General features: G+C 32.4%; 1 protein-coding gene across 1 annotated transcript in view; it reads right to left on the reverse strand.

Moving 5' to 3' along the window:
* Positions 1–460: 460 nt before the first annotated feature.
* Positions 461–25,858, reverse strand: part of EMC2 (ER membrane protein complex subunit 2) — a 43,019-nt gene continuing 17,621 nt past the window's right edge. The window contains exons 6-11 of the mRNA XM_047727153.1: positions 18,992–19,077; positions 18,784–18,843; positions 12,978–13,059; positions 12,064–12,174; positions 9,812–9,916; positions 461–865 (exon numbers count right to left, since the gene is read on the reverse strand). Coding sequence (XP_047583109.1) covers positions 779–865; positions 9,812–9,916; positions 12,064–12,174; positions 12,978–13,059; positions 18,784–18,843; positions 18,992–19,077 — 531 coding nt within the window. The 3' untranslated portion in view covers positions 461–778. The remainder of the gene's footprint in view (positions 866–9,811; positions 9,917–12,063; positions 12,175–12,977; positions 13,060–18,783; positions 18,844–18,991; positions 19,078–25,858) is intronic.

Consider the following 25,858-nt stretch of genomic DNA (forward strand, 5'->3'; position numbering starts at 1 on the left):
TAGTTTAGGTTTTCTTATTTTCCCTAAGTAAAAATAACTCAGCCACTGAAACCTCTAAAGTCCCTATTGTCTATTTTCTCTTAATATTCTTTTATGTGAAATACTTAAATGTTCAATAAATACTTTCATAAAGGTTATAGCATTATAGCATAACCTTAAAGCTTTTTATAAGTAAAAAGCTCAATTATGTCCTACGGCAAAACAAAAATTTTACGGAGATATCACTGAACATTATTAAGAAAGATTTATCAGAGTAACGTTACAGGACATAAAACAACAGCCTATTGGAATGCACAGCAAAAATCTTGACACTATAAAGAGATAATCCGCCAACATTTTCCTTGTCAGCAACGCATGCTATGTATTTCTTATCACAAATAAAAAAGAGCTGACTAGAAACTGAATTCTAAAAAATATATTCACTATTTGAGTGTAACAAAAAGAATCTAGAATCTTAAGATGCAAGTTTAATAAATCACATGATTTATTTATGGGATTTCTACATCAGGTTGTGGTTTAAAAGAAGTTATATATGTGTGATATGAAGAGAATGATGTACAATCAATATGAATCTTATTAAATCTCTCTTCCGTGGAATTTCTCCATCTTCCTACTTAGCAATAAAAGGCATATTTTTAGGTTTATATAAACATTCTTTACAATTGCCCTCTTAACAAAAAATTAGTATATAAATAGCACTAGGCATTTAGTAAATAAGTCATAGGCCAATAAGTTCAATTGTGCAGTTGTGAAATGTAATGTGAAAGAGTTTGAAACCTTAAGACTGGGTGATCTGCAGTGTTTCCAACATGTCTTCGACTGCCTTAAGAGAGTATTTGGTTTCCTTCTTACTTCGACCTGCAAACTGTTTAAAAAAAAAAAAAAATGCAATTAGGTTGAATTTCATGGCAGGTTCAAAATCACAATCTTACCTTCACTTTGCTAATGAGAGTTAACTTTATCTATTTTATCACTAGCATGAAATCAAATATCTTTTCTTCAATAAAACAGAACTTGGGTTTTATTCTTTGCTTTTATTTCCCTTACCTCCAGAGACCTATCTAGAAAAATGTTGCTACAGCCAATGTCAGAGAAATTTTTGCCTGTGCTCTCTTCTAGGATTTTTATGGTTTCAGGTCTCACAATCAGGTCTTCAATGCATTTTGAGTTTATTTTTCTGTATGATGTAAGAAAATGGGCCCATTCCATTCTTTTGCATGTGGCTGACCAGTTTTCCCAACACCATTTTGTTGAAAGGTTTGTCTTTTCCCATTGCATATTCTTGCCTCTTCTGGTAAAGATTAATTAACCATATAAACATGATTTGTTTCTGGGCTTTCTATCCTGTTCCACTGATCTATGTGTCTATTTTTGTACCAGCACCATACTGTTTTGAATCTGTAATATAAAATCTGTATAAAATCTGTAATACTGTAATATAACTTGAAATCTGGAATTGTGATACCTCCAAGCTTTTATTTTGTTTTTCAAGACTGCTTTGGCTATTCGGGATCTCTCATGGTTCCATACAAATTTAGGATTATTTGTTCTAGTTCTGTGAACAATACTGTTGGTATTTTGATAGGGACTGCATAAATCTGCAGACTGCTTTGGGGCATTATGCACCTTTTAACAATTACTGTTCTCCCAACCCATGAGTATGGAATATTCTTCTATTTTGCTTGTATTCTCTTGAATTTCTTTCACCAATGCTCTATATTTAGGGTATACATTTTCATTAAGTAGTGTGATAACTTACAAAAACATAAATTTGATTTTAAAACTATCTTCTTTTGACTAGAAAATTTTTATGAAATAAAAAGCATAATTTATAAGTGAAATTTATATTTCTGTAGAAATGTGAACCATTTCTACTTCTTCTAAACAAATGTTTACAATTTCAACAAAAGTAAAATGTAAATGTAATTTCTATTAACTATTTTAAAGTTGCACATCTCTAAAATTATTTAAAGTCAGTCACAATCTTTAAAATTTTCTGTAATTATGAGTTGACAAGATAGGTTTCTACAGTAAAGAACTGTCAAATAAAACTCTACGCTACATATTAAAATGATGTAAACATGTTTTAAAATATGCATTTCTAATTTATGAAGTTGTAATTTATTTTATAAAACCAAGCTGGGATTGGATTTTATACTGAAAACAAAATACAATGGATTAAAAATGGTATCTTTGCATATTTAAAAGCAAATTCATGGCATACTAAATATAGTGCACATAATCAGTAAGAAAAAGACTGTTGAACATCCCATGATGATTTTAAAATGGGTTTTCTAATTAGACTGACTATTCTCATCATTTATCAGTTTGACTGAATATTACAGATTTACTAAATAACTGTTCCTTATGGGTTAAGAGAAGGTTTATTATGAAGATATCTATATTCCCTGAGGCCCTGGTTAAAGTATTGATTAACTTTTGCTATTAGCAAAATATAGTATTTTCAAAATAACATCTAAGCACTCAATACATTTTCTAGTGACTGATCTTCCCTGCAAATACCAATGCTGTCTTAAGCACTTAGCAATTGATTTATGATGTGTTCCTTCTCTTTTGTAATTAACTTAATTTAGAAAACTTCTCATGACCTGTTGAGAAAGATTAAGTGATCAAGCACAGGTAAAATCACAGAAGCAACAGACTTCAGGAATTGGTAACCTGCCTCTGACCTTTCTGGCTACAGGTTAACATTATGATTCTCCTACTTCCTACACCATTAGCTTCTGTGGTTGACTCTTGATTTGATAAATAAAGGGGATTTCTAGAAGAAATGACAGGGGAAGAGAAAAGCTTTCATAAGAATCAAGATCACTTTACCTTTCACAAAACTTTACTAATTCAAGGAATTCAGATGCTAAATATACAATTCATAATTATAAAATACGGTCAATAACAACACAACATTTAAAACTCTGCCTTTTCATAATTTTCCAAGATGACCAAAGGATGTGGGGTGTGTTATTACTACTATCCAGTTGGTAAATTCACTTTCACAAGGACTTACCAAGAACAGAAAGCCCTTTCTTTTACTCTGCCTATCCAAAGTAAACAGGAATGGTCCTAATCAGATACTTAAAGGTCTAATTCTAAGAAAAAGCTTTGATGGGTCTGAGCAAAATAGGATACCACATAGTGACATTTACTCCAATATTTTAATTAGCAAAACAGAATAATGAAAATTTTCTGTAGAGCTGAAGTCATAACCAGAATTTTAAAATACAGTACTTTTCCTGATTTGTTCTTAAACATAATAGTAGTAAATATAATCTGCAATTTTTTTAATTAGCGAATTTAAAAAAATCACCTAAGATTGTCAACACTACTGACAACCAGTGCAGTTTAGAATAAACCAAACTTATTTGTGTCAGAACAAATAAAAGGAAAGTTGGAAATATAAATCTATCACTTCAAATTTTGTCTGACATGCAATTATTTTGTCTATTCCAGAATTATACGGCAATTTAACTGATTAAGCCGGAATCCTATTTTTCCCTCAAATCATGATTTAATTTTCCATTTCCCAAAAGGATAGTAACAGAATCACCTCTGCAATCATAAATAACATATGGATTGCTAGCACAGACAAATTTAACAGTGTACTAAAGAAGCATTTATCTGGAAAATTATTGTGAGTAGGTTCACATTAAAGTTTTTCATGAGCATTAATCAAACTTGCCTGCCTATACTGAACATGCTAAACCAATTACCTAATTGAAGAGCAAGTAGTAGCCATATTCTGTTTCATTATTAAGTAGAAAGAAAGAAGGAAAACCAGTTCTTAAAATCTCATTTTCTCTAATTTACAAATGCTTAGAAAAACATTACAATAAGGAGTATTTATAATATACTTTATACTTGTTTATATGCCTAGACATGAGTCATAAAACTATCAATTAGATCCCAGAGATTTACCTAATTACTAAAATGTCAATCTCTGAAAATTACACTTTCCACATTAATCACAAATCCTGCATTTTTGCTTTCATACAGTTAGGTTTTACTTAAATAAATTCTTCTTTCATAATTCCCTATGGATCTGAAAGAAAACTCACCAGAAAGCACACTCAAATAATAAAAACTTATTTATCAAATTCAAAGATCAATAATTTATCCACTGTGATAAGTGGGATAAATTGGGCTACAATTTACCTTTGCATAATTTGTGGAAAATAATATGGGTGGAAGAAGTACTAGGATAAATAAATTGGAACAGGAAATGGATGAATTTCAGAAACATTATACTGAGTGAAAGAAGCCAGGCACAAAAGAGTACATAACCTATGATCTCATTTATATAAAATTCTAGTACAGGCAAAACTAATTTATAGTGATAAAAATCGTATCAGTGCTTGTCTGCAATGTCAGGAGGGGCTGACTACAGAGTGGCAGAAGGGACCTCCTGGAGTAACAGAAATGCTGCATATCTTGAATGGGGTGATGGTGAGAAAGGAGTATTATTTGTCAGAACTCAACTGTGCATTTAAAACCTGTGCACGTTATTGTCTATAAATCATCCTCCAATAAAGCAGATAAAGAGAAAAAGGCAAAAATAAATGAAAACAGAAGGTGGAACTATAGAGCTTTACAATAGTGTAATAAATTGCCAAATGACCACATATTTCTCTTCCCATTAAGAGGTGAAGTATTAGATCCCCTGAATCTGGGCTGACCATGTGACTTGCTTTTGCTCAATGGAAAATTAGCCCTATGTGACACAGAGACTCAAAAAGGAGCTTGCCTATTTGTTACTCTTGGAACTCTGAGACCACCACATGAGTAAGTCCAAGCCAGGCTGCCAAATGAGAAACACAAAGCCCAGCACTCCAAGCTGACAGTCAAAGTCAGATATTTAAGTAAGGCCATCAACCACTAGCATAACCATTGCAGAAACATAAATAAGCCCAGTTGAGACGAACAGAATTACTCAACTGAGCCCAAGCCAAACAGTATACCTATAGAATCAAACATAAATAAGTTGTTATTTTAACTCAGTAAGTTAGCAAAAGGTAACGGATAGAAATATTTATGGAATCTGATTCACAGAAAGAACCCAGAACCTCTACAGAAAAAGCACAGAATATACAAGCTTTAAAAGCGCAAAGAAACTTTATTTAAAACCTGTTACTGGTGCCTAAGGGCAAGTAAATTTGGCATGATGAGTTTAGTTGAGGAGTTGTGGAGTTGCTATGCAGAAACCTAACAAGACCAACTGAGAGATGTGCTGTCTTCCTGCAGTGGTATCTAAAATGATAGAAACTGGCAAAAGTTCTTTCTTCTATCCTTTCCTATAGAGTCAAGAGAAGACAAATCATATCTTCAGTAAAGATGTGCAAAACATCGCTGTGGACTAAGGAGTTTCTGATACAAAACTCAAATACTGAAGAGTACCAGTGACACTCTTAGAGCTCCTTCCAAAGAACACAGAGACTTTATAAAATAAGTGTAAATAGAATGGATCTAGTAAGGCAACATTTAAAAAAAAAAAGGAGCAGGGAGGTAAATGGCAGGGAGGGTACTAAAGAACAAGGTTTAGATCTATGAACAATGGCTTAAAATACTAAAATGATAGGTTCATGTCCGGTGATAAGGTGCATCTCAAAAGGCAGGGAAGGGCGTACTCGTCTGGCCTTGTATTACTGAAGAGACCAGGAGAAAGGAAAATAAAACTAAACTCTGAATTTAGATACTGAATAGAGCTTTAAATCTGAAATGAAAAGAGAAAACAAGTGAGGATAGACTATCAATCGTTCACATGAGAAAATAACTGAGAAGAGAGTGAAAAACTGCATTTACAGCTGCAGATACATTTATCTGACATTTCTTTAGTGAAAATTATCCCTTAATCCTCAGAAACTTCTATTGTGTCCATCTTGCAGATGAAAGGCTAGGCCCAGAGATAGTATATAATTTATCCAAAATCACATAAATAATAAATGTCAGAATATGATCTCTCTGATATGAGGAATTTGAGAGGCAGGGCGGGTGGTCATGGGGGGTAGGGAAGGAAAAATGAAACAAAGATGGGACAGCAGAGGGAGACAAACCCTAAGAGCCTCTTAACCTCAGGAAACAAAGTGAGGGTTGCTGGGGGGTGGAGTGGGGAGGGATAGGATGGCTGGGTTATGGACACTGGGGAGGGTATGTGCTATGGTGAGTGCTGTGAATTGTGTAAGCCTGATGATTCACAGACAGGTAGCCTGGGGCAAATAATACATTATATGTTAATAAAAATATATAAATTTTTAAAAAAAGAAACTAAATAATAATAGTAGTAGTAGTAGTAATAAATGTCAGAGCCAAACTCTGAACATAGACAATATGGATCCAGCATTTGTATTTTTCTCTTAACTCCTACACGGTAATACTAACTTCCACACATGGGACCCATGACAGAATACAGAAATGGACAGAAATTCTCTAGATTGCTACTTGGGGGAAAATTGACCCTTATTTCTCTTCCTACATAGAAATCAATTCCAAATGGGCTGTAGATCTAAATACAAAAGGTAGAAGGAAAAAAACCTCTAAAGACACACAAAATTATCTGTATGACTATGAGTAGCAACCGATCTCTTAAACAATACAAAACCACATACCATTAAAGAATATAAATGATATTTCACTTTAGAACTTTCATTCATCAATATCATTTGAGAGAAATAGCAAATAAGAAGGTGAAGAAATTTACTGCACATATAACAAAAAGCTCATAATCAGAAAACTAAAAAACAAAATAAAAAGTCATAAACCCATTAAAAAGAGACTTCATGAAAGATATATCCAAATAGCTAATAAACATATGAAAAAGTATTCAATCTCACTGGTCATCAGGGAGATGCAAAATGAAACTACAAGATACTATACATACTCCAGAATGGCTGTAATTATAAAAACTGATAGGACCAAGTATTGATAAAGATGTGGAACTACAAGAACTACCAAACATGGCTGGTGAGACTATAAACAACTAATATGGAAAACAAATTATGACCCAGTATTTCCACTCAAAGGTATACACCCATTAGAAGTACATCTATACCAAAAGACTACAGCAACATTCAATGTAGTATTGTTCAAAATAGTCCCAAACAGAAATAACCCAAATGCCTATCAACAACTGACTAAATTGTAGTATGTTCATACAATAGACTATAGTACAATGAAAATGAATGAACTACAGACACAAAGAGGGATAAATAAACATAACAGTGAAATAGAGTAGACAAAAATGAATATACTATGATACCATAATCAAAAATAAGCCAAGACTATGGGATTATCAATCACCACTCTTGAGGTTAACAGGAATAGAAATTAAGAGGATGAACTATGAGGGCTCTGGAGTACTGTAATGTTTCTATTTCTTGACCTGGATATATTTACCTCGTATAATTCATTAAAATGTATATTTATGACTTGGGTTCTTTTTTCTATGCATGTTGTAATAAAAACTGATTTTAAAAATATATTCATGCCATGTCAAAAAAAGCACTCTCTGACCAGCTAATTGTTTCTCAAAGTAGCTTAAAAAACAAGGATGTAGCCTGTAAACCATTACATTAGTTTTTATTATTTATTATAATATTTATTATCTAAGTCTTATCTTTAAAACACACACACATAAAGACACACTCTAGACCTATTACGTGTGGAACCCTACTATAATCTATGCTATCTCAAACTAACTGCATTTGAAGAAGCACAGCCTAGCTGTTTATAAATATTCTGACTTACAATATGCCAACAGAACTAATATCCTCTATTATATATAATAAAAATACATTAAAGTGACTTTAAATAATGGGATCATGTGGACATTAAATTATTTTAATCTCCCCAACCTTCTCCAATCAGGAGCACAAAAACAAAAGAAACAGTACCAAAAACAAAATAACAGAAAACAAGCCTAAAGAGAACATCTTCAAAAAAACTACACTAGAGGTAATCCTCCCAAACCCTGTAATGTGGTTTTTATCACCAACAGTGACAAGACCTACAAAAGTCCTACAAAAGATCAACGGCTGTATGATAGAAGTATGTATGGTAAGATGCACAACCGAGTCCTCTACATGCCACAGAAATGAAAAAAGTATAAACTGATGACTCTGCAAATGGCCTGCAAAACCAGGACAGTCTCAAAGCTCTAAATCAAATACGAGGTTAAACAAGTCTACAACCTCAAAATCTCTAATATGTCCAGCAAACACCCTCTTCCAGGAGGGAAAAAACCTCACAGTGAAGAATAATCACCAGAAACTGAAACCAAACTGAACAGGGCAGAAACACTAGGGGTAAAAAAGCGAGATGGTTCAGATAAGAGAAAGGAGTAGATGAGAGGAAGGTAGGGATGTCCACAGGCTGCAAATCCCAGAATAAAATAAATAAAACTAACAACAGAATGCAACATTTCAAGCTGAGAGCAACACCTCAAAATTCAAGATCTACAGAGATACAAGAGTAGAACAGAAGGCCGAAGACAAAACTTTCTGAACCAGACTAATTCTGAGAAAGACCATGCATACAGAAAGGTCATATTTATATATGATATATATATCTAATATCTATATCTATATATATATCTATATATATAAAACACAAAACGGAAGCCATAAAAAGACAAGCTGGGAAAGTTATTCTATCTCTGACGCCCTCACTCCAAAAAAAACCTCCTAATAAAAACTATCTGATTTAAACAAGGAGAACAGCAACAACAAAAAGAGAATACAGATTAACTCCATAAAAAAAATTAATACAGAGGAAAAAAATAAGAAAATAACAAAAAAGATTTGAAAGAAAATGAATGACAGTGTAAAGAGGTGAGAAAGGAAATCCAATAAACTTATAATTAGAAATGTGGGAAAAAAACTTAGGCTATCAAACAAAAAATATTTAACACAAAAGCTACTCTCTGCAGATTAAAAGAGGATTAAATTTACATATTAAATGGGTTTATTGTATATTTGGGAAAACTGACCCAATAACAATCAATAAAACATACGGTAGTGAAACTACTGAATTTTAGTGATAAAAAAAAATTCCTTTGGACATCGAGACAAAAAGTCTAAGTCACTCAGGGAAAGAAAATCAGGACAGAATAAGACTTCTTAACAGCAGTACCTTATCCTAAAACACAACAGTACGTTTAAGATACTTAAGTAAATATAAGCTAAAGGTTGTATAAAAAGCCAAAATTATCCCTCAAATACAAAGACTACAGAGAGACAATTCTATAAACATGCAGTCTGTAAGAAGATACTGTTTTGCTATGAGTTCTCTCTGAAGAACCTCCCAGCGACAAGCTTCAAAAAACTGAGAAATGAGTGGAGAAGTTTCAGATAAGATCTGACACGTAAGCAGGGTACAAAAACTTTTTTATATAGTCTGGCTAGTTTACTTTTAGGCTTTTCTTCCTCCCTTTTAATTACCTGAGATACTCTAATTAATATATAACACACCTAAAATACACTGCACAATTTGTTTCTAAAATACACTGCACAATTTGTTTACCTTTTCTGGATTTTTAGAATCACTTTTTATTTGCCAAATGCTGACTACTGAAATATCCAGATAGTAAGGCTACTTAAGGGATCTAATAGTAATGGACTGCTTTTGAAAAAAGAAAAAAATAAGTGATCCTACAGGTTAGTTCTACACAGTTAAAATACATTGGATTAAGACCCAAAGGAATAAAAGTTCAATGACAGACATTTGGCTTTGTTAATTTGCTGAAACAAAAACAATTAAGAAATATATTAACTAACCTATATAATATAAAACTATCAATACTGACCTGATAAGCTCTGTTTATTTGACTAGCTGCCCAACTAGCATATTTCATGTTGTCCTTTTTTGTTTTTGCACTTGCCTTTGGATTAGAAGCAATATGACTCGCCGACTAAAAACAAAAAAGAAACATCAAAAACAAAATTCCTTTTCTCTAGCCAAGATAATAAAAAAATAAAAAATAAAAAACATGTAAGGGTCATATCTGCAATGGGATAACAAAGAATACCAAAACAACTTTAAAAACAAAGTGGAATGAAATTAGTGTTTAAAAATGAAAACATAGTTTAAAATATAAGTGACAAAAAGAGAAAGAGCATCTTAAATACCTAAATTAATTTTATTATCTACCACAACTCTTAAAGATAAAATTAAATACTGCAGAATATCATTTAAATACTATAGGATATTGAAGGTCATTATAATTTTGTATTATTATTTCTAGTTCTTTATTACTGTATTGCTTCAGCTTTCCAATGTCAGAATTATAGAATTACTGAATATTAATGTAAGAAGGAATCTCAAAAAAAATTTAGTGCATTTTCCAACATTAACAGGTGAAGAAAAATTTAAGTCCATTAGGAGTGATTTGACTTGACCAAATCAAGTTATTTAGAGCTTTAAAAATAGAAAGAGATCCTCACTTCCAATCTAGTTCTCTTTTCACTTTACCAAGAGTTTCCATACTATGTTCCACAGCACCAGTTAGAATCACGGCAATTTGATAGATCCATCCTCTCCTTTTAAAAAATGTACTTAAACGAGGGATTGTTAATCTAGGATCCATGAAAGAATCTGTAAACCACCAAAATTATATACTAATTTTTAAGCATATATTGTATTTATGGGGAGAGGAAGATCTTTTATCTTGTGTTTAAATATATCTTATTCTTAAGAGGATTCATCTGTGTCATTAAAAAAAAAAAATCAAGTCTTTCTTTTATACCTAACCTGTGTTACAGGTTCTTTCCCACTCCTTCATCCTCTGGCAATGAGGATTTAGGAACTTACTGGCCAAAATCTTACTGGCCAAAACCTACAAGTCTATGTCTTTAATGTCACCTTTTTGGTATGAATTTTAGCAAATGAAGTAATTAAGAGAATGACTCTGCAATCAACCGACTGAGCTGATATCCCAATATCCCAGCTCAATCACTTAGTAAGTCTGTGTTCATCTTTCGACAAATTAACTAGACCACTCTGTGTCTTAGGTTCACTTTCTGTGAAATGGTAGTAGTAACAGTATCTTTTCAAATAACTGATAATAAGGATTTAATGATTTAAAATAAAAATAGAGTTCAAAACAATGCCCAGCACATAGTGTTATATATAAAATATCATTACTAATCTATTGTTATTCATTTTTTAATTAGTCTTTCATTTATTTGGTAAAAAGAGACAACATCACTACTATACCACACCTCCAACCTACTAAAATTGGCACTGGTAGATCCAGGAAAATTTTTGAAATCCCTCTGAACTATTTTCTAATCACATTTTGCCATTCCTTTCCTAAAAATTATTTCATTATATTTCTTCCTGCCTCTATTTCTACAATCAATTCTTTTTCACTGAGCCTCAACAAGACATTTATCGCAAAGTCCTTGAAAAGACCAGAATAAATTAAAATTTCAAAGAACGGGCCTATTAAAAAAAAGTTTTCTGGCTCTAAGAAGGGGCTCATTCTATGTATATTTTAAAGCTCAGCAAATTCTTCCTCTATTTCCCATAGCTCTTATTAACTGACTTTTCTAAGTTCATCATTTGGCACACATAAGCCACAGAAATATTTAATTACATGCTTCCCACAATTTCCAAGCTCTTTTTTGTACCATAGAAAAATTTTAATTCAGTAGAGTTTTTTTTGCTAATGTCTTTTATTGCATACTTTAAAACTATGTCATACAATTATAATTTAAGGTAAGAAATACATATTGGGCATAAACCCAAGAATATCAAAACAATTAAGATACATAATATGGTTTTGTATCTGTTAGTATTTCATAAAAAAGCAGATTTAAATTCTGATAGCATAGAAGATATTTTAAATAATAAATAATAAAATAATTAATAAAATATCAAATAGGATGTATTAACATTTAAAGATAAAACTGCCTTACAACCTCTTGTTCATTTTTAATTAGAGGAAAATATGCTTACCAACAAAATACAAACAGAGGGAAGTGATTGGATGGGATATTTAATGGACTTTAAATGACAGAATTCATAAAATAACATTAAACATGCACCTCTACTCACCATGTAAAGCCCAAACAAAGCTCTCATATTTCTGTTGTTCAGTTTCAGTGCCTGTGCAAAATACTTTCTTGAAAGTTCGAGGTTTTCAAGTCCACCTTGGGTATATTTAACCTGTTAAAAATTGCAGAGTGCTGTAACCTGTTTATTTTACTACTTTGAAATACAGCACATTGCATCATACCACAGGCATTAGTAATTGAAACAGATACTCTGTAAACAAATGCAAGATGTTAAAAGAATTCATCTTAAAGTTGATAAAGCTAAATTTTAAAGCATTACCTCCCTGAAAAACCTATTCTATGAACATTAAGATCACAGAGTATTTTTTAAAACAAAATACTATCAATAAAAAAACCAATATAATTTCTTTTCAACTGCCTTGGTAATGCCTCACAACTTAATATTTTCTATTAGTAGCATTCTAAATCTATACTTACATACACTGAGTTGCCCTTTACTAGCCACCTTGACATTTATTATTAATGAAATGCTTCTAACCTTAGAGCATTCAATTGTATTACAATTCTTAATAGTAAGATAAATACTTCCTACTTCCAAAAATATTGATCTTAGTATGAATGTCCTAGAATATAGATTTAAAAATCGCAATCACTGTAACGTCTCAAAAGTCATTAAATGGTAACAACTGTGGCATCATTAGTTCTGAACTGGGAAAGAAAATACACAATTAAAAATACAAAGAATTTCACTGTTTTATGTAAGTGCTTTTATTTTTAAAGCCATATTCCCATTATAATATTAAAAATGTAAAGCTTTTACACCTACAGTTTTCATCAGATGTCTTACATATTTAAATATGTGCCTCACTTAAAGACATATTCTTAGTTCCAAAATAATACCTAACACCAACAAAAATAAAATCATGTACACCTGTTGTTTTTGAAAGCACTTACTTCAGCATACTGCTGACAGTATAAATGGTTGTGTGGATTAGTCATCATTAGCTCCTCTAAACAAAAGGCTGCTTTAGCATAGCTGAAAAATATGAAGAGGAGAAATCAATTTTAAAAGTCATATATATCATCTTAGCTAAAACAAAAATGATTAAAAATAATTTAAAACAATGCTTGAAAATAATTTTAAAATAATTTTAGTGATGTTATACATTTTATTCCCAAAATTTAAACAGCTTCATTAATAAAATACTTGCTATGCTGAATTCTTTTTTTTTTTTTTAAGATTTATTTGACAGAGAGATCACAAGTAGGCAGAGAGGCAGGCAGAGCGAGAGAGAGAAAGAGAAGCAGGCTTCCCCGCCGAGCAGAGAGCCTGACGTGGGGCTCGATCCCAGGACCCTGAGATCATGACCTGAGCCGAAAGCAGAGGCTTAACCCACTGAGCCACCCAGGCGCCCTGCTATGCTAAATTCTTAAATACAAATAACAAAGGCTTAAATTCTAAAGCAGCCTGTGAACAATCAGTAGATACTACATTCTTAAAACTGGGTCACTATTATGACTCCAAACATTATTCACAACACTGGCTTCACAAGCTTGGATCAGGTTACATATAAAATAACTTCAAGTCCACTGATTGCTGAATAAAATATTCAAATAACTAAAGTGTAAGGAGGAAATAAACATTTTAAGTACCATCTATTCACAAAAATCCTTTATTGACACCTATTTACCAATATATTCTATTAAAAAGACCTTTCATTACTTGTCAATATAAAATTCTAATGAAGTTATAAATTTTTAAACTCATGAAAAATGGATCAAGTTAGTGGTTTTGATATGCACTCTACTAATATTTCATCATGTTAAAGAAACAAACATCCTGCTAAAAATATGAGGAGAGGACTGCTACAAAGGGCTCTGGAAAAATGGTTTTATACCACATGACTGTAATTTCCCTCAATGTATAAGTTTAAAGCAATGTGAATATCGTCACTGTTTTTAGGATATCCTAAAGAACACAGGTGTTGTAAAATTTTTTCCCAGTGAAAGGTGATGACAATACCCAACAGAAAAAGGCTACCTACAGTTATTTTTGGCATGTATGTCACCAACATACAAAGCTACCTATCTTTACACTAAGTCTGATATACTTTTCAAAATATACATGCTGCAGTTTCACGTATGTATACAAAATAATAGCTAACTTGTATTATGTGCTCATTATGTATCATAAACTTCTCTAGGTGTATTATATGTATTAATTCATTTAATTCTACCAAAACCCTGAGAAGTAGGAAATTATCACCATTTTAGGTTGGTAAGGCAAAGAGATGCAAACTGAAATCTAGGTTGTGCCACCCCAAACAGCCTACTCTTAATGCATACACAGTGAAAACCGTGGTGATGATGTAGTGATGAAGAGGTCAATGGTAACATAAAAGCAGGTACAACAATCAAACCCCAAGGGCCAGAGAAACCAAAAACACCCTCTAGATTACCAAAAGTCATAGCATTTTAGATATATATATATGTATGTGTGTGTGTGTGTATATATATATGTATATATACATATATATATATATATATATACTGTTATCAAGGATCATACAGCTATTTAGCCTTTTTCATTTTTATACCCCAAACCTAGTGGTTCCTGACATGTGATAGGTAATATAATAAATGACTAAACAAATGACTAAATAAATGTCTAGAACAAAAGTATTATAACTACCTATCTAATATATGTTTATCATTCTATAAGAAAGCGGTCTCTACCTTAAACACTCAATTTTAAAAAGACAGTTCCTTCTAAATAATTTTGTTTTACTAAGATGACACAAAAATTCGTATTAATGCAAAGAATAAATGTTCTCACAGATTTAAAAGGGCTGAGCACAACTATGACTGGTTTATCTATTTTATCTACAACATAAAGTAGGATAAAATAGGCAGGTATGAGTTTCTACTGAAAAATAAATGTCAAAAGTATTTTTCTCAGAAATTATTTAGTATCACATACAGAAGAGGATCCCTTCCCCCAATCTTACAAAGTCTAAAATCAAACTAATTTTGTGGATAAAGTATAGAATCAAATACACTTAGAGCTAAAAGGAGCAGAAGATGATCCAATACAATTTTCTCAAGAGAGGTTCATGCAAGAGCATTTAAATCATATGGAAAGTGACCTGAGTGACCATTTTCTCAATTCTCCCCAAAATGATACATAGCTCATCGCATTCCAAATGCATAAAAAAGTTAATTCATCACATACAGTGACTCAATGATTAGAGAATTAAAATGATTTGAATCTACTTAAAATAACTACTAGTATTAGTATGTTAGAGTCAATAACTAAAGAAAGTTTCAAAGTTCTGTTCCTCACAAAACATTTGTATAGGTTACATATCTATCCCTACATTGTTTTTATCAACAGTATGATTTTTCCTTATAGGATTTTGATAATTCCATTTGGTATTGAATTTCATAATAAGGCTGGACCTACAAAAAGGAACCACAGTCACAGTCATTATTAATTTATATTAATAATGCCCTTCCTGATATAACATCTAGTTTTAACTGTAAGTAAAAAAAAATTAAGTGTTTTTGTTCAAAATATTTTTGTTTATAATACATATTGGTAGTACTAATGTATACATTTTTACTAATTTTTTATATTTAGAACAAGTAAAATGTCTTAATATGGTCAACTACTATGATACATATCACTGCAGTCACGAAATAGAACCTAGAATTTATAAATCAGAAGCAAATTTAAATAAAGGAAACTTAAAGATATTTAAAAGAAAGCACATGGCAGAATTCTATATCTTCTTCAATCTCTGTAAGGACAATGAACAGGCTTATATAAACATTCTACTTTGGAAATTTATTTGGAGTAAAAATTCTAGACCTATAAGTAGCAATGCTGCCCATGACCTATTATATTTAAAAGAGCTTACTTCTATTTGTTCCTATGCAAAAAGAATGCCAAAATGATAAATATATCTTGCAACTCCGAAATTGCTACAATTTGCCACTGTGCCCACAAAACTGACATCCCACAGTAACTGACCTCCTCCACCAAAAACAAACAGTAAAACGAAAAAAACCCTACCTACTACAATGACTTGCCCAAATAGGTTAAATGAATTAAATGAACAGATTCTGATTTTCATAGAGTTTCAAAAAATCTGGAGATCTTTATTTCCACTCACCCTAAACCTGGATATTTCCTCTGTGTTCGAAAAAATAAATGGTGATTTTGTAAATAACTAGCTTCAAAACCAAAAAGAGTTCTGCAATACAAGATAAAAAGGGAGGATGAACACAATTATCATTTCCCCTAAAAGGAAATTACTTTTCAGGTGCTTTTCTGTCTTTGTATTTCTTGGTTTCTTGGGATTTTTCAGTTCATTCCTCTTAAGTATACATTCAACTCTATCTCAGTGAATTGTTTAGCAACTCAAAATAAAGCAAAACCGAATGTGGCCATTACAAGGTGAAGCAAATAATAAATTTAAGTATAGCCTAAAAATAAAGTACAGCCTATTTTAGAATTAAATACAGAACTATTAGAAACATATGCAAAAAAATAAAACTGAGAAAGAAAAAAGAAAACAGAGGTGATATATTTATGTAGTTCTTAGTGGACATAAAGCAATAAAAACTGATATATCTGACTATATAAAAATATGAAGTTTCTATAAGTTAAAAACTCAATATTAAAAAGATATATAACAAGGATATATTCTTGACAAAGTTTCATATCACTTATATAAAAAGCTATTAAAAATTTTTACAGTTGTAACCAATTTTCACCTACCAAAACTTACAAAGACTAAAAAAAAGAACGATAGCACCCAGTGTTAAGGGTATGCTAATAATTGCAGATGTGAGAGGAAACTGATACTACCTTTCCAGTGAAGAACTAGGAATGATTTATCAAAATCACTAAAAATGTGCATATCGTTTAATCAAATAATTCTCCTTCTAAGAATCTAGTCTAAGGAAATAAAATAATTAATACAGAATTATAGTAAAAATGAAAAAAGAAAAAAAAAAACTTTCTATTCTCCTAGGAAACTGATTAAGAATTACTAGAGTACATTTATAAGATGGAATAATATAAGGCCATTAAAATCACACCATGAAATATTTATTGTGATAGGGAATGTGTGTCAAAACATAACAGTGAAAACCATAAGCTATAAAAAAAAATTCTATCTTAGGTTTCTGTTTCAAGAAGTACTGAAGAAAAAAAATATAAATTATAGATAAGATGATGCAACTATACTAGATTTGGTCTTTACTCTTTACTGTGTTTTCCAAATTATCATTAGGTACTTCTTTAATTAAAAAAATTCTTGATTAATCTGAAATGCTTTTAAAGCTCTTAATCACAACATCTTCAAAAGGTACAAAAACACTTTAAGTAACTGTCATCTGTTTTAGGGACAAAATAAAACTAATGTTAATTGTTTTATGCACTCCCAAAATTCAGTTTCATGTTATTTAAATTATATACTATATACTTTACAAATGTTGACTTTAAAGCTATGAAAAATAGAATACCTGAAATTAACATAGCACTGTATGTTAAATACACCAGAATAAAAATGAAAATAAATTTTGCAAAAAGGCTATGAAAAATGGAAACATTACCATTTAAGCCAAATGCACTACCCTCTAACATACATAAGAGAATCCTGAGTACGTTTACATATGTGATCATATAACCATACATACATCTATATGAACATGATTCAGGAAATAATTTCGTAATGGAAAAAAAAAAAAAAAGATTTTGACAGCCAGAGCACAGAAGAGAACTGAAGAATGGTTCCCAGAATACAGTACACATTCATTAAATCACAACTATTACTTTTATTACTTCAGGTTTTACTAGAAATATGCAGATAACTACCTTAATTCTCCCTTTCACATTACACATAAAGCCCTAGGCAAAGGTAAGACATAGTGTCTTTATTCTATTTTATTTCCTGTGTCAGTTATCTGTAGTATGAGAAAGATATTAACTATTCATACACAATAAGAATATGCACATAAGAATCTGATTCTATTCCCTCAGAAAGAAGAAACGAAACAATGTGATATACTTCAGATTCAGAAGAACTAAGGGAAAAAAGAAAAAAATCCTGCCTGTAGATGGAGGTTAGCATTAATGCTGCACTATTAGAAAACTTGCACTAAGACAAGGCTAATCCTCTCACACTGGGATTTCCTCCTGTCACTGCATCAATAAAAAAGCTAACAAAAACATTAAATATCCAATAAGCAAGTTCCTACAGCATTCAACATTCTTGATTATTCTTGGTCTTTTGCCCAGGCAACAGAATGCTTCTACTTTGGAAGAGTTGATTCTCTTAATACTAAGGCTAATAAATGCATACAATTGACAGAATTTTTAAAACAGCAGGGAGTATAATACTCTTTGTATATTAGAACAATTTAGACTCTAAAAATTCACAATTTTGAATCACTAAAAATAGCCGTATCTATTTTTCTAATGCAGGCCTTTCTAATCCCAAAGAATCCATCTGTATTTGGAAAGAAAAATTTATTTCTCAAACAAAAATAATTTAGCAAAACAGAAATGACCTAATTAAAGCCATTCACATTCTATAACCAACCAATAAACTGATGATTTATTTTCATTCATTTATTTTGTTCATTTACAATGACACGATTCATAGCCTCTCTCCAATCTTTCAGAAACTATGTCTTCTGAACTTATATAATAGTGATAAAAACTACACTCCTAATAAAATTTACGACTTACTCATGTTCATTGATATAAAGTTCTGCAAGTTCATGCCAGGCTTCTTGGTCCCCAACAAATCTGGTGAGAGGAAAGGGAAAAAAAAAGTGTGTAGATATTCTGTAAATGAACAGCATGGAGGCAAAAAGGAAAATCAAATGCAAATTCCATTTTAATTAAAAAAGATTTATCAGAATAACAAAACACAATCCTCTTGTAAGACACTCACTGTTCCAGATACTCATTCAGTTCCCGAATGGCCTCCACATTTTTCCCCTGGGCTTTTCGAATGGCAATCTTACGCTTTCTTGCAGCCTATAGGTTGACATTAATAAAGGATTAGGCCCTCACGATTCCCTGGGTTTTTGTAAAGAAGGTAATTTGACTGTGCAAATTATTATCTCAATGCCAGTGAAATTCCATTGTAGAACTACTGCTTAGTGGGAGTTTATAAACATACCCCATGACATCCCACTGGGGAATTCAAACATTCCTTTAACAATCACATATGCTTTACTTTTGATGTACACAATGTATGCATCATTTCATTCAAATAAATAACCATCCAGATTCTGATAATTACAAGCCAGCAGGGAATCCTAATCTTTACCCAGCCTAAAGTCCTTTACTCTGTCTCATTCATAAGATTTGTATGTTAAGAGATAGAGGGATAGTGGAGATTAGGCGGGGGGGGGGATCTCACCATGGCCACTTGAATGTCATTATAAAATCTAGCTCCTGATAACTTTTTTCAGTTTTAAGAGAAAAATCTACATGTAAACTTTTCAAGAATAGCACTGGACCTAAAAAAAAAATTTTATAAATAGACAAAACGCTTAAACTTATATTTTAAAGTTTTTAAAATGATAAATACAAATATCAGTGTCATTTATTTATGCATTCATCAAATATGTACTGAACATCTGTTTGACAGGTACTGAGCAAAACAATGAAAATATGAGGATAAAAAAAGAATAATTTCTCATGAGAGGCTCATGAGAAGAAGACACATCAAATAAATAGACAATGATAGAGATATCTAGGGTGTCAAAGCAACACGGAGGAAAGCCTAATACAGGCTGTGGCAGAATGGAGGAGGTGTAAGGGCTAGAAGCAAAGAGGGCCCCAGATGTGATATCTGTACTGAAACAGAAAGAACAAGGAGACATTAAAAAAACAAAAGAGGGAATTGTGTGAAGGAAAGGGCATAAAATGGAGGAACACAGAACAAAGGCAAAGAAGACAGCAACAGTGTGTAATCAAGACTATTCACTTTAGGCTGGAGTTAACGGACTGGAGGGGCACCATATCAATATTAAATTTCTATCTCTTTCATCTCTGTTTAATTCAGTGCAGATAGCTAAGCAATAAAACAAACAAAAGCTATAGCCAAGTTAAGTTTATTAATTATGAACATGGTTGTTATTGTTTTATATAATACACACTTCACGAAATGCAGACAAGGGAAGTAAAATGAATGGGGCCTCTTTAGACAAATGGAACTACCTGTCATGGGTGAAAAGGGTGGGGATTTTGCTCTGAAGAAGTGAAAGTCAAAAAATTAGAGAGAACCAAGAGACTCCCAATAAACAAGACCAAGAGCGGTATTTATAACAAGGATAACAACATTTTGGCAATAAAAAATGAAATATGTTAAAAATGTATATCCTTGATTATTCACCTCATGCCAAAGGCCTAACACAATGCCTGCCAAATGGTAGGTACTCAAACATTTTTGGATTAATTTCACTATGTATAACAATGAAAGTTCCATAATAAATGTACTACTAAAAAGCCTCAAGAATTCAGAAAGTAGAAGAAAAGCTCTAAAAGTAACTCAATCCTAAAGACTTTAAAAAGAATATTGGATTTCAAATGAGAGCCTTCTCCCAAGTCCTTCTGAAAATAGGTGGATAAATTAACATATAATTTCAATTAAATATAATAAATATAATATAAATTAAATATATGATATAACATAAATTAAGAAACTAATTTCTTTTGGATCTATCATATCTAATTTCACCAATCCAATATCATCTGAAATGTATTTGACTCTTTATTCCTTTCATTTATGATACTACTACTACTTCTTCTATAGACAATATGGTAGAACAGAGTCCACATTTTTAAAATAAAAAAGACAAGAAACAAATCCCAACTCTTGGCACTTACCAGCTTTCTAACCAAAGGCGAAAATACTACCACATCTGACATAAGAACCAATTTTTATTTATAATGATAATTTTAAATGAGCATTAAGCAGGGATTTCATTTCTGGCCAAGATGGGATCAAATCTACCCCACTGCCTAAACCAATGAAAGAATTAGATTAAATATCTGAAATAATATTTAAGGCACAGGACAACAGGCAACACAGAACAGTGATCCCTTTGAGGCTGGAAGCAAATGAGATGAGCCCTATTTTTATTGCCCTGTCTCACTGCTTTGAGAGTGTTTCAGGGTCCTGTGCAAGAAGAGAAAATCAGGTTAAGTAGAGTGAACTCTGTGAGTTGAGGAAAAGGAGCTGAGAGCCAGGAAGATCAAAGGCTAGAGTTTGTAGACACAGCATGAGAGAAGAAAGAATACAGAAAAAAAACCTCTAGATTTCCCCTGAATCTCAAGGGCTTCCCTTGATTACTCAGCTTTGTACTGATCAGTGCATGTGTATGAAAAAACTACCCAAAGCCAAGGAAAGAACCACCAGAAAGGTTTAAGCGGAAGTGTGTGGAGCTCACACACGGCTCAGAATAGTGCCTCTTCCTACCAACCAGACTGGAAAATGCCATGATTCCTGTGGCACTGGCTAGAGTATCCAGAAGGATGTAATGGGGAATAACTAGCTAGACCTATAAGCACTTTCTGGACCTCTTTAACAGAGACCTAAAAGGATCAAATTGTCTTGTGGGGTTTTTTTTTTAAAGATTTTATTTATTTGACAGATACCACAAGTAGGCAGAGAGGCAGGCAGAGAGAGGGGAAGGGAAGCAGGCTCCGTGCTGAGCAGAGAGCCAGATGCGGGCTCGATCCCAGGACCCTGGGATCATGACCTGAGCCGAAGACAGAGGCTTTAACCCACTGAGCTACCCAGGCACCCCTCAAGTAACTTAACACCCCACAAGAAAGCTCAAGAACATCTTTTGGGAATATAAAAATGGAAAGAGCAAAGTAAATTTTTGAAGATGATAGTTTTGTTCACTATCTTGACTCTAATGATGGTGTCACAGGTGCATCCAAACATAAAACTTAGCAAATTGCACACCCTACTGAAATATATGCAGCCTATTCTATATCAATTATTTATCATAATAGTTTTAAAATAGTATTAATTAGACTAAATGTTAAAGAGATTCTTGAATATTTATCAATTTCTATTTGTTTCTTTCTTATAGTTTTTTTCCTATAAAATATGCCAATGTTCTGAATTTTTCTAAATGTCTTATTTGGATCAAACTTTGCAAATGTCAGTTTAAGTCTTAAAAATGAAAACTGTTTCACATTTTATAAGTGATTTTAGTAACAGAGTTAGAATTCCTATTATAAAATATAAAATATTAATGCCACAATCAAATCATCAAACTTGCTACATGCCTTCTGTAACCTTATGTACAACAGGGCTAGCCACCAATTCTTTCTGAAACTCTGGTCATATCTTAAAAAACAAACTACATGGTTGGTGGGGGGAAGGGATACTACTTAGGAAAGGATTAAAGGATTAAGGTCTACCAGCAAAATACAAACTACGTCTCTCCCTACTGCAGATGCTGGGACCCAGAAAGAAACAGACCCTTGGCCAACAGAAGGAAAGCAGTGTTCTGAGTTCTTTCAGGCATTCTAAAAGCAACTTTTCCCTTGCCACAGAGGCAATGACATCTAATTCTAAAACAAAATTTCAAATATTTGATAAATCACAATAGGCAGCTAACAATTCAAGGTAAAATCTGACCTTTCTGAAATATGAAATTCACCTAAAAAGACAATCTAATTATCATACCTGCTTCTGAAAAGTAATCATTCAACAAGTATTCACTGAAGGCCTACCATATGCTAGACATTAGTTCATGCAACAGACATAATATTTTCCCTCAAGGAGCTTTCAAAGGAAGAAAAGCCTACTTTTATTTTAAAAGCAAGCAAACAAAAACTGACTGGTGCTTAAGCAAGCTAAGGGATGAAAGCTCAGTGAGCCTAATTCAATATTTGACTTTCACAGGTTAATGACTAAAATTTTCACATTTGAGAGTTAACCTTCTAAAACCACTCATGGCTAAGTAATTTTAATTGCTTGTGTACTTTCACTGCAAAATATTCTTTCATCCGTTCCCTATCCCTTCCAATTCCACTATCCAATTCCAATTCCAATTCCAATTCCAAAACCACTAGGTTTAGACTCCCATACTCTCTGGCCTAGGACAGGACAGCCTCCAAATTACAAATTACAAATTATTTCAACTCTGCACCTCCTTCAAACTATCTCGCATATTATTAACAAAGTTATTTCTAAAAATATCTGGTGGTATTTCCCCAATCAAACTTTGACTATTGTCCATTTTTTTTCTTTTTAGAGAGCACAAGCAAGTATGTGAGAAAGGGGGGTGGGGCAGAGAGAGAAAGAATCTTAAGCAGGCTCCATGCTCAGAGCCTGATACAGGGCTTGACAGCACAATCCTCAGATCATGACATGAGCCAAAATCAAGAGTCGGATGCCCAATGGACTGAAAGCCACCCAGACACCCCATTCATTGTCCATTTTCTAAGAATAAAAATTAAATTCTGAAGTGTCAACACACCAGGTTGTTCACAAATATAGGCCATTTTGTTGCATCTCCAGTCACTTTGTACAATGAACCAATTCAGAGGTAGAAAATATTGTTCCTCAGAACCCCAATTTTTCTCAGAGGTCAATGAGTAGGGAAGAAGGGAGAGGTTAACTATGTAGAGTACCAGAACCATGCCCTTTCTTCAATAAGAACAGAAATAAAATTTCATTTGAAAAACATATTAAAGGAGGCAGTTCAGAAAGAGAAATACAAATGGCCTTTTAAGCATATTAAAAGATACTCAACATCACTCATAATGCAAATTGTAACAAGATGATGTTTTTTACCAATTACACTGGCAAAGGTTAAAAACAAAAAGTTGATAATCTACCTTTCGGGAGGATACAGGAGAAGCAGCACTCTCGTACATCACAGAAATGAATATGGATGGCTAGAAAGCCTTTGTGGAAGGAAATTTGGTGACATCTATCAAAATTTAAAATTCATGGACCTCCAGAATTAGATTCCAGAGTAGGAATCCAACGTACAAATGACATTCACTGCAACACTGTTCCTGGGAGGAAGATACCAAAATCAACCTAAGATTTCATCAAGGGGGACTTACTTTAAGAAATTGTTTTTCAACAAACTAGTTTTCATACATCACACAACACAACACTATATAGCTATTCAGAGGATGATCTAAGGATGTGCTAACATATACCATGATCTTTACAACAACTGCAAGGTAGAATATGCCACCAATTGCATTTCCAACAATGTTCTCTGTCAAAAGGGACACACATGCATATTTGTGTGCACACAAGGGAAAAATCTCTGGAATATAAGAAATTGCTAACGATGTTTGCCTAAGTGAAGCAGCATCTGAGATCAGGAGTGAGAAGAAAGACTTATTTTTTCACCATATATTCTTTTGTATTGTTTGTAATTTTTAACATGGGTATGTATTACGTTTCCAAAAAATGTTTCACAATCTTTCAAAAACAGATGTTTTCCCCATATATATTATTTTATATATAAATTTTGATATAAAGTCCATTTCGGCAACCTCCTTAAAGAAAATTCAAAAACTTCCTTTCTAATCACTTCATTCTTTCTTCCCTAGGTAGACTTTGTACTTAACTAGAGCCAAGGGTTCATTCATGAGATATGAAGACTTTCCCTGGTCCATCATCTTTGCTTCCTTTCAACCACACTCATCTTTCAAAGTCTGCAAGGCTCAAAAATTACACAGTAAGTGACTAAGAATTTAACAGTCTATTTTCAAAGTCCATAATCTATTCACTACATCACTCTGCATCCCTAACACAGTCAAGCTGGTGTCTGATTTGTTCTACTATTTCTAGCACCAAGCACACTGTAAGCACTCAACAAATGTTTTTTTGGAGGATTAATAAATGCATGGGAGAGGGAATGAGAGCTTCTTAAAGCCTGAATGAACAACCTCACTTCTATACAGATATCTAGAAACACAGAGGCACAAGACCAACAACAGAGTCATATGATCACTTTTATACAACGCGAAGAACTACAGTGTAAAAGTTTGAATTATAACTATCAATGAGGCTGAAACTAGACTTTCCCACCTTTGAGGTAATACTTTACAGTTGCTTTGAAAAAAGAAACTGTGATGTCTACCTTTATTCTTAGCAACACCAATATTCCAGTGGCTCATGACAGATACTCGATAAACATTTACAGAAGGACAGAAGACACTAAGAGGACATCAGATAAAGATAATATTTAATGAAAGAATAATACATTTCGTAAAGCTGAATTTAGTCACCTTGTTTTAAAATGTTTACCTAGCAACTAAGGAACTTAGTTACTGCCACTTCATACATGGTTGATAAATGAAACCATTTGGGTTTTTCTTTTAGTCAATCTTAGAGCCACAGAATATGGAAAATATTATAAATAGAAAAATAATTACATATTATCTTAGATCCTGAAAAAGTGAAATAACTTATTAAAAATATCTTCAACTTAAACTGACACAGAAGTAAAATGTTTGACTCCTAATTCCAAGACAATAAATCAAAAGCTATTGATTCTTAACCTGGTACTTAAAAAAAACAAAAAAACAAAAACAGAAACCTTTTTCAGAAACTTGATTTCATATTTTCAATATCTGGCTACGTGAAAAATGAATACCTTTGAAACTGTAGTGAAGTCTTAAGAAAGTACATGAAAAAAGCTTCAGGAAAAGAAAAATGATTAGGACAGTTAAGATTTAAAAATTACTCAAAACTTTCCGATTTTAACTCTTTTATTGGAAATATGTAGCTAAACTAACAGAAGCTCTATTTTTGATT

The sequence above is a fragment of the Lutra lutra genome, chromosome 4 (genome assembly GCF_902655055.1).
Source record: "Lutra lutra chromosome 4, mLutLut1.2, whole genome shotgun sequence".
NCBI lineage: Eukaryota > Metazoa > Chordata > Mammalia > Carnivora > Mustelidae > Lutra > Lutra lutra.